The 11,262-nt window shown below is 41.3% G+C and overlaps 1 protein-coding gene across 1 annotated transcript; it reads left to right on the forward strand.

Annotated features, from left to right (window-relative positions):
• Positions 1–1,834: 1,834 nt before the first annotated feature.
• Positions 1,835–10,980, forward strand: LOC311194170 (cytochrome P450 2J2-like; the record flags this gene model as incomplete). The annotated part of the gene is made up of 9 exons (XM_084267191.1): positions 1,835–2,005; positions 3,065–3,227; positions 3,758–3,907; positions 5,318–5,478; positions 6,557–6,730; positions 6,965–7,106; positions 7,747–7,934; positions 8,865–9,006; positions 10,766–10,980. 9 exons carry the CDS (start codon positions 1,835–1,837, stop codon positions 10,978–10,980), a joined length of 1,506 nt encoding a protein of 501 aa, XP_084123317.1.
• Between the last annotated feature and the right edge of the window lie 282 nt (positions 10,981–11,262).

Consider the following 11,262-nt stretch of genomic DNA (forward strand, 5'->3'; position numbering starts at 1 on the left):
CAGAAATAAGGCTGCACAGCATTCATTACTTCTTCCTGACGCTTCAGTGAGAAAAGGGCAACAGACTTGATGTACTATGTTTCATAGTTTTTAGGCTATGAAATTCCTGTCTCAAATTCCTCAGCAGTTGGCTGCAGGGCGCTGCCAAGACTGCACAGCACTTAAACCAGTGAAACCCAAAGGAGATCAAACTTTTGCAGCTCCGGCACCATCAGGATACGCAGCACCACAGCCCCCAGGAGAGGTCTGCATCGATCCCACCACGGTGCCTCGCTGTTCACCTACACTGCCCAACCCCAAAACCCAACAAACCAAACCAGAAAGCAATGAAAAAAACAAGTGGAGGAATTTTTACAAGCCACTTTCCTCCCTAACAGCTAAGGCTCTAGCTTTTACTAATCCTGTTCTTGCTGCATGTCAGTGACACTCACTCTCTCAGCGGGCTACAGCCTTGAACTATGCCTGAAAAATAATAAACTAATCAGAATCCTGTGTTGAGAAAACCTTAGTAAATAATACCTCTAAGGTTACAAGTACCAGCTGTTTTTATTTCGGGATAGCTTAGGTGTCTTATCACTGACAGGGAGGGTTAAAGTGACAGATGCTACATGGCAGTAGGTTACAATTCACTCACAGTATTTAAATTAACTCCTTTAATGTGCACAAAGTGTGAATTTAGCACTAAAATACAAATAAAGTAATGGATGGATTAAGCAGGCATAGGCAGCTGTACAGAGAAGCATTATGCAAGCCAATTGCTTTAGGAAAAATCCATTTTCCTTGTCCCTGTATCTTCATTCTATCTGAGCAGCACCTCTCCATGCAAGCCTTGCTCGTTCTTATCTGACAAATCCTATTGCAAGAGCTCACAGGCAGAGATGTTTAATCAGCTAATTAAAAAAAACCCATACAAAGTTAGACTTCACACAGAGATCCACTGAGGACCAAATAATTGAGAAATAAAGCGAGCTGCTTCAGTCACAGCAGAAGGGACGTAAACTCCTGCAGCTAAGCCTTAGGTTCAGCTAAAAGATGGTGTTTAGGACCAAAGTCTGACCAATCACACACCCAGCAAGTACCACGTATGTTTGAGTCACATCATCTTTCCTTTGCCTTCTAAAATTCAGAGGAAATTTCAATAAATAAATAAAATCTAAAATTTAGAAAACACCATACAGTCTACTGGACAGAACAATAATTTCTCACCTGTGTTCCACAAAACATCATAGTTTAACCTAGAATATCATATAAGAGGAAAGCAGAGGTTCTCCAAACACTTTTTTAATTTTTAAGACATTATTTTAGGTTTATGCTCTGTGAATTCAATTGTTTTTCATCTCAGACCATATCCTAACAGACAGGAATCCTGTCGATGTTTTTTTGCCTAGAAAAGAAGCCACGTAATAATTGTAGGATTTCAGCAAGGTGGTAAGTAACACAACCTTGGTATTTTATTGTTTAATTACAGAAAGGTGCATGAGGTGTTCCCATTGTGCAAGACGCTTGATATCCTTGGACGACTGTTGGATAATTAGCATTTAGAGCCAGGATAAATACCAAGGAGGAAACAAAATTCTAAATGAAAAAAAGAAGACAAAAAAGGACAGAAAACAATTACAGATCATTAAAAAAAATGTAAAAAAAAAAAGAGGTGTGGTTTGGCTAACTGCAGGACTTCAGCTTGGGAAAACTAGATTTGTCAGAGAGAGGAGTTTGACTTCGGTAGAAGCAAACTCATCTGCACAACTCCAGGCTTTCAGAGGCAGTCACATGCAAAAAACCTCAACCTAAACCCAAACACCAAAAGCCAGTGAGAAGGGAAGTTTTTTATAAGATGCTGGGGATCACCGAGTTGTTTATAGCTCTGGTAGGATGCCTCCTAATTTTCCAGTTCCTAAAGATGCAATGGATGCGTACCCAGCTTCCTCCGGGACCAGTTCCCCTCCCCATCATTGGAAATTTGTGGCTGCTGGACTTCAAGCTTCATCGAGAAACTCTCTCCAAGGTATTTATCTCTTTGGTTGACAATTAGCCTGAATCTATTTTATGTTTAATTGTGCTTTGCACAGGAACAGCCTAAACTTGACGGTTTGGTTTTAAAATCTCAAAAGCTTGATTATCAGCCGATTTCAGAGAATCCAAAGACTCTGAATTATTGAAAACATTTGAGTAACAAACACTAAAATTTCTTTACTCCTTGTTATTTTCTCATTTGGATACAGCAACACCCACACGTAACGTTATCACACACACTGTCGACAGCAGGATATTCCATCGACAGTGTCAGTCTCTAGGTCTGTGTTAACATCCAGCCCTGTAAAGCACCTCTAGTAGAGCTTCCTCTGCCTGACACCAGAGTCACTGGTACATCTCCAGCCCGTGACTGGTCCCATGTCCATTAGATGACCAAACATATTCTCTCTAAATGGTTGGGGTTTTTTTCTTGTTTCTACAGTAAAAAGCTTTATTGTTCATAGTAAACATTATCACTGAAATGAAGCAGGAAAAGTTGATTGCTGTTATGTTCACAGCAGGATTCCACAGTAAACTCATTGAAACTATTAAAAAAAGCAAGGTGCTCGCTTTTAACTATTTTAAGGAAAAATATAAGCGTGATCTGAAGAAAAGACAATAGAGAAACACAAGGGAAAAAAAAAATCACATGGAAGTTACAAGAAAGAATGCAAAAAACATTGCTTGGCTTTCTCCAGAAGTTAGAGGCAAGAAAATCTAATTGTTTTGGTTCATTAATAAAACATAGGGAAAAGCTCTGGGATTTCACCTCTGCCCATGTGTTCTTTAATCCTGTGCTGGCGACCTCTGTTTTTCTTTCTGTTAAATTTTCAGAGGTGGTCTTCTGAGAGACGTCCTTTCTGTTCCATAACATACGGGTTACCTGCCGTTCCCAAAGCACATTCCAACAGAAAGCTACATTTTCCTGAAATTGTAGCTCAATCCAGTGTCAGCAGACTGGTTTGGTTACAACTACAGAAAACTTTCAAAATGAGTAATTAGGTGTACACATTCCCTGGTTTCTTTTTACTTACTGTTATTAACTCCTCAGCTAACCAGCATCTACGGCAACGTCTACACACTGTGGATGGGACAGACGCCTATGGTTGTACTAAATGGGTACAAAGCAGTGAAAGATGGCATTGTCACCCATTCAGAGGAATTTTCTGGAAGACCTCTCACCCCGTTCTACAGGGATATGATGGGCGAGAAAGGTACAAGGTGTTACACAACACCCAAAGACCACAGACACTTTCCTATGCACACACACGTCCCTGAGCTGTGCTCACAAGTGTGCGACTGGGCCTACACTGCAGAAAGGTTCCCCTTAGGAACAGGGGAAGCAAAAAGCTTCTTCTTACAAAGCCAACCTCTTTAAGGGAAGCATTCTTCCCAATCTATTCAAAGGATTATTTGCCTCACTTCTACATGAACAGCTCTGTGTTTTAGAAGACATTTCTTAGCCAAAGCTGTTCTGTCCTTACCAAAACCCACTACCACCCAGCTGCCAGAGTCACATTTATAAGCAGCTGTATCACCGGGAGTCCCAAACCTCTCAGACCAAAAGTCAGTATCTGAAAGAATCACAGAATCATAGGGGTTGGAACGGACCTCAAGAGAACATTGAGTCCAACCCCCACGGTATCTTCGTCAGCACAACATAACTTAACCTCAGTAAAATTGTCTCCTGCAGTGAACGGATTTTCCATCCCAGCCATGAAATAAACGTTTACCCCTTCCTCAGGTATTTTTCTGACCAGTGGGCACACCTGGAAGCAGCAGAGACGCTTTGGCATGACAATTATAAGAAGCCTGGCACTTGGTAAGAACAATTTGGAGCATCAGATCCAAACGGAGGCCTGTCACCTTGTGGACATCTTCGCAAGCACAAAAGGTAAATCCACTAGAAGAATAAATGAACCTTTTTGTGAAATACGGTGGATTGGGAAGGTAAAAGTTTTGCAATACATTTTTACAAGTAATATAGATATTATTTACATTAGTGTGACTTTACTGGCTTCTTAATTGCATTCTTTGCAAACAATGTTTTGTCTGCACAGTGGGTAATATGAAATTGTTTTTTTTGAAATAAGGATAGCAGAAAAATGTTTGTTATCAACACAATCATGGGGACAGCTGGTAACTACTCTTACATTTGAGGAGTATAGAAAAGCCCTATGTTCTTCTCCATAAAATACACAATTTGTGACCTGCCGCGAGTCGTTCTAGGACAGCAGGCCTTTAGGATTTGGCAGAGAAAGAACCCCAACACAAGGAACATGTCATTCAGTTGTCCAACAAAACTTCTTTTTAAGGTCTGGATGAAATAGAAACCAACAGAATTTTTAGCAAGATGCCAAAATAAAGCAATGAAGTGTAAATATCCCAAACCACCAAATCCCTCACCCACATCACATTCCATACTGATGTGAACACACAGACAAGTCTCCTAAGGTCTCTCTCCAACTCTCTTTCCACACAACACAGCAAACAGCCCAGCTCTCCTCTGAGAACAGCATTTGGAAATTTGAAATGTAAGAGATCAATAAACCATCAAGTTTATTGATGTACCAAGTCCCTGTACCGCCTAAATCTTTACCTTCCATGCAATCCTTCCTCAATTTTAAATTGTAGTTACTCTTTCCAATAAGGACTACAAGTGTTGAACTGAAGGAAGGGATGCATAATCCACCATTTCCCTTACCAGTCTAGTTCAAGATGCATCCTCACCATCAAAACATGTACTGAATTTATTTTTGTCTGGATTTACCTCCTGTTTACTTTAACCCTTTTTAATGGGACCTGTTTTCCATTCTGTAAAATAAGCATTATGTCAGTTTTGCCTTTTTAGTCTGTGGGGGCAAAAAACCCAACATAGTTGTACTTGAAAACCAAAAGGATCCAAGTTATTTCCACATGACTAAGAAATTCATTTGGGGAGGGGACGGAGGGGGGAGAGAGGGAAGCGGTTGCTTGCTTGGTCTGGGTTTTTAATTGCCAAACTTAAATATCTGCCTCCAGATTTGAAGGCATATGTCCTAATTACTTGCTTGTGCTTTCAAACAACCCAAGCCACGAAGTCAGAGAAGGGAAAAGAGGCCTGTTAGTTTTGTGAAGACAAGCATTGATCACGGTATTTTACAAGAGCAAAAAGCAGATTGAAAATAAAATTCCCCACAATATATTAAACTAGATAAATTTCACACAAGTAAACTCTAAAAGTAGTCTGACCTACTATTGTTTTTACTATTAAAATACACTGTATTGTATTCAGAAATAACCGTGGTACCTCCTGTATTCACAGGGAAACCCTTCGACCCCCACAGCTCCACCGTCCGTGCTGTTGCAAATGTCATTTGTGCTGTCGTTTTTGGTCATCGCTTCTCCAGTGAGGATGAATCCTTCAGCAAGCTTATCAAAGCTGTTTACTTTGTGATCTACTTTCAGGCTACTATCTGGGGCAGGGTAAGAACCTAATTTTCTTGCTCTTATTCTTGAAAGTTCATTTGCATTTCAAAAGTCAAACAAGTTAAAAGGCAGCGACTGAGGATTATCCCCAGACATTTCCACACCATTATTTTGCAAGCCATCGTGCAGGAATGCATACATACCTTGTGTGTGTCATTGCTGCCTTATAAGTCATGTGTCCTAAAATTCTAGATCATCACTGGTTTTCACATATTTTCAATATATATGATGTATTTCAAATGAGTGACTATCTCCAAATCTTACATGCACAGTACCCTGCAAATCTTAGTGTGTAAGCAACTTTTAAAATTTAAATATTTATTCTGAAATATACTCATTCTCCTGTGACCTGATGCTCACTATGACTTGGCATTGACATTTTGGTCAGCTGATGGGGATGCACTAGCCAATAGATTCTTAATCACAGGCCATAAATTAAGCAAAGTCTCTACCAGCAGCCCTAGAGACTGACCTCCATTCACAAAACATACACAACACAAATTATTATAATTTTCTCCCCCCTCAACAAATCCACAGGCCAATTTCTCCTGGAGGAAAGCCTTCTGAGACCCAGAGGTCAAGTCAGCTTCTGTACCTTTTCAGTATCTACCTGTTAAGGATAGAGAGTGTGGGTTGTTACAATCAAGCTGTCAATATTCAATTCAGTCTGCTGCATATTATTAATAGTTCATTAACAAATATCAAACAAGTTTTCCTCAAGGCCAGTTCACTTAGAAATCAATGTAAAGGTTTCATAATCCCTTCCAGAAATATAGAATAATTTACATTGGAAGGACCTCTGCATGTCAGCAGCTCCGTTTTCAAAGGCAGCCTAAATGGATCAGGTTGTTGACTTGTTTGGTCAAGTCTTGAAGCCTCCAAGGATGGAGATTTCACACAGACTTTCTAGGAGACCTGTTCCCAGCATTTAATCTCTCTCGGACTTGTGTCTACTGCCTCTCATCCTCAGTTGGGAGCCTATGTGTTGCAGTGACTTCACAGGATAGCAGGAAATCAGAACTGGGTTCTCTGTTCAAGAGAGCTCATGTTTCTTCCTTTCTGGTTAAAATCACAGATGTACGATGCTTTCCCATGGCTTATGTGCCATCTCCCTGGACCTCATCAGAAAGTGTTTGCCTACAGTGACTTCATGCACAGTTTAGTTGTGAAGGAGGTCCAGACTCATGAGACCCAGAACACTGGCAATCCACAGGATCTCATCGACTTCTACCTAGCTCAAATAAGAAAAGTAAGTACCTGTTTATCACGCTATCCCCTCCTTGGCCTCAGTGCCTGCTATAAATACTTGCTGTGAGGGTAACTGCTATGGGACTTTTATAGGCCTACCTGAGTTGTTCAGCACTGAAGGGTTTTGTGTTGGTGGGCTGCTCACTGTTTTCATCCAGCAATGACAACTTCTACCTGACCGATGAAATGTCTGAAATCACCCACTTCATGGTCTTCTTGCAAATGTACCCTACAGACCAAAGATGACCCTACTTCCACATTTAATAAAGAAAATATTATTCAGACTGTGGTTGATCTTCTGCTGGGAGGGACAGAAACAACAAGTACCACCCTTCTCTGGGCACTGCTCTATATGGTACAACACCCCGAAATACAAGGTGAGCAACAGCATTGTCAGAGAACAGCATTCAACATTACATCACAACGAACATCGTTAAAGCATAAATATCAGCTCAATCACTCACAATACATTAAATAACCCTTAACTATATGTATGAATGGTGCTACAGGACCCAAGATCTAGAAGATGAAAGAGTAATAAACGAAACAAGTGTGCTTTCCCCACCAGTTCACTAAGCAGCAACAGTAGCACAAGTTAGTTTATTTCACTGGAAGGGGATGGCAAAGACAGGACAACGTAAAGACATTTCATACACGTCCTAGTCTCTTCCTAACCTTCAAAGTGGCAAAGTTTTAGAGAGACACCTGACCTGACGTGTACTTACAGAGAAATTACACCTGTAATTTCAAATTTTAAATGCTTTTTTTTTCTGAAACACAAATACAAACCTGTATTATCTTCATCACCAAGTGGGCTGCATCACAATCAGAGATCACCTTGTGCTTTGGGGATGTGCACTTTCTCAATCAACTGAACCCAACACAGCAGTCACACCCCACGCCAGCGCATTTCACAGCAACGTGATTTCTTTATTCCCTTGTAGTCTGCACCATACTCGTACAGAATCTGCTGCAAAGAAAGAGGGTAGAAGTTAAAGTATTTTCCTTTCTCTGCAGAAAAGGTTCAAAGAGAGATAGATGCTGTTCTGGAACCCTCCCAGCCCATCAGTTACGAGGACCGTAAGAAGCTGCCGTACACCAACGCGGTGATCCACGAGGCTCTGCGGTACAGCAACGTCACCTCTGTCGGGGTCCCTCGACAGTGTGTGAGGAACACTACTCTGCTGGGTTTTCACATTAAGAAGGTACAAACTACACCTCCATACTTCTTTAAGGCTGGAGTTGTTAATATTTAGTATTTATCATAGAATCATAGGGGTTGGAAGGGACCTCGAGAGATCATCGGGTCCAACCCCCCTGCCAAAGCAGCTCCCTAGCTATATATTTATATAACATTAGCTTCTATAATTCCTAACCTGGCATAGAGAGCATGTGGTAGCATGTCACAGGTGTGAGATATCGCTGAGTGCTCTGAACCAGGGCTGTGTCTGCATCAGCAGGTGCAGAAGAAAGCTCAGGAGAAGGCTAATGGCACAAGTAGCAAACACAACCACAAGGAAAACTCAACTCTTTCTTCCCACAAGGCAAATATGGATCATGTCTGGGCATCAAAGCAGAACATGGGTTTAAAGGAACGATGAAGAAACATTTAATGAACATCAAACCAGCTAACTTCTTCACGTGAGGGAGCAGCCTGGAGCAATCTGTAGTCATTTCTGACAAAGCCAACACACACAAAAAACATTCAGTTGGGACGATGGCAGCTCAGTAGTGACAGCTCTGAACATCACACTGCCATTATATACATGTCCCAAATATATTAAGCATAAAATTTACATGATGGAATTGAAAGATCCAGTGAAGAGTACAAAAAATAAAATAGAATGTGTTATTAGTCTGGCAAGTGCATAAAACCACCCAAGCTTGGCTCCAGCTTAGGCATGAAGACAGTTCAGTAGTCCTGACTTAGACAAAGGCAAACACAAAACACATTACAATAGAGAAGATACTTTTTGCTGTGCCTGAATGTCCACAGGAACAGACAGAGCTCCATCCAAACACTGGGCTGCAGGCACAGGGTGGCATTTATCTATCTAATAGAAAGAAGGATGGTAAGAAAAAGAAAAATAGAATCAATCCTACACGAACAACAAACCTTCTGCTGCTTCTTGCAGGGCACACTCATACTGCCAAATCTGCACTCTGTGGTGTTTGACTCCGAGCATTGGGCGACCCCTTGGAAGTTCAACCCAAATCACTTCCTGGATTTGGATGGCAACTTCGTAAACAGAGAGGCATTCCTGCCTTTCTCAGCAGGTAATGTCCTGATGTAGGGTATTCCTGGTCGCTGCAGCAAGGCTGGAAACACCCTTCCTGAATTCTAAAATTTTAAAAGCAAGCTTTTATTAAAATGAATTTGACACAAAGATTTCAAGACAGGTGAGAGAGCCCCAGATACTGTCTGGCATTTTATATTTTTCATACACTCACACTGCTGAAACAAAGTGCAATCTCCTTGGTGTATCAGGTACCAGGTTCCTGCTCTAAGGGCACCTGAGCGCCTCAGTCCCTGGCATATTAACTCCTGGTAACACCTTCACATCGGATAATCAATTAATTTAACCTTACAAATGGGAAGCCCAGAGGCAAAAGTAATGCAATTGGTCAAAATACACAGAGAAAAACCGTGTTAAAGCAGGAAAACAAACCTCATCCCCTCAGGTCTACAGTAATAGTCCAGCAGCAGCTTCTCTTGTATCTCCAGAAAACTAGTGAAATCCTGTCTTTTCAGTAGAACATAATTAGGCCACAACAACAACAAAAGGTTTTCAAAAGCATGTAGTGATGTACAGCTTAGCTAAGTGATGGTGCAAAATGCAGTGATGCAAAGACATAGGGGGTGGGGAGAAAGAAAGGAGTGAAAAGCAGTACAAAATGCAACTGAGAGAATGTCTCTAGATTACCAGTTTCTCCAATAATCAAAGTCCAAAGAAAAGCAGCATAAAACAGGAAGCTGGTGTTATTTACTGACATTTGAAATATAAAATTTAAACAATAAAACCACTGAAAGCAGCTGAGGTTTTTATGTTGTTATGGCAGATTATACCATTATACAATTGCTGTAGATAAAAAGCAAACAGTATACCAAGCAATGTACAAAGCAGTTAGGGTCTGGATTTACTGTGTTTAATCTAAAATCATTTGCCCAAATTGCCCACAAATCCCAAAATCCTATTTACCAGGCAGGTACTTAGCATCTGAGCTCCTCTACTCACCAGTGCCCACCAGTTCAGGGGCACTGACAGCTACCTGAGGCTACCGCTTCAACCCGGGCATAAAATTTTCCCAGCTTCCTTTGGCTGTTTTCTGTTTATATCATTAAAGGATTTATTTATCCTGAGTATAAAAAATATTTTTTTATATAAATATAATAAATTTTATATACATGAAGTCTGGAACATACAGATAGAAACCCTGAAGCAAAGACAATACACCAAAATAAGTCCCTGAGTCTGTGTATCACTGTGCACGCCTCTGTTTCGTTCCATTAGCTTTCTGCTCCTGGCTAGTGTTAGAGACACTGGGCTACAAGGACCCAACACCGACCCAATTGCTGTTCAAGAAAGCATGATTGCAATACACCACTTCAGAATTGAGTCCCACAACGCTCCAACCCTCCCTCACAGACCAATGACAAGACTCTGAAGCACATGAAGCCTTTTAAAATCTGCCCTTCCCTTAACAGAGAAGCCAGTCATGGTTCTCATGGAACAAGCAGCAAAAATGAAAAGGAAGAAGCTTACACATGCTCCAGGGGTGTTAGAAATCAGCCCAAAACCAAAACCAAACCACCACCACCAATCAAGAAAAAAAACCCCACCACCCCAAAGAGTTGGCATAATTAAAGTAGACACAATTAGAGAATGTTTCCCCTCACCTTCAAAGATATTTTCTTTGGCATTGAAGGAAATAATTCTTACATTAACAAAATGTATGGAATTCAAGAGAACTTTGCTGGAAGCTCTCTGTCAGAGCCCAGCTTTATACAACTGCCTGCCATTCCTTTCTTCTGCAGGGCACCGCGTCTGCTTGGGGGAACAGATGGCACGAGCTGAACTGTTCATCTTCTTCACCAACCTACTGCGGTCATTCCTGTTCCAGCTCCCCGAGGGAGTGAAGGAGATCAATTCAGAGTACATCCTGGGTGCAATACTGCAGCCACATCCATATAAACTCTGTGCTATTCCACGCCAGCCTGCGCCACGCAGAGGGATTCCGACCAGCCAGTAACTGCAGCTATTAACATGCACATGGAGGTAGCTCACTGTAGGAACTCAGAGCAGTTTTACTGACAAGGTCTGGTCTCATGTACTGGAGCTTTCTGACATGAAATGGGGTGTGCTTGCCAAAGCTCATCTAATCGCATCTTAAGCACACACAGCTACACAGTAATATGCTACACACACACAAAAAGCAGCATTTTCACACTTACACTAGCAGTGAACGTAGGACTGGAGAGGTGATCCATATCAAGCAGAGTTTCCTGAGTATTTGCTCAGGCAGGTATCACAC

This window comes from Gallinula chloropus (assembly GCF_964237585.1).
Source record: "Gallinula chloropus genome assembly, chromosome: 8".
Taxonomy (NCBI): Eukaryota; Metazoa; Chordata; class Aves; order Gruiformes; family Rallidae; genus Gallinula; species Gallinula chloropus.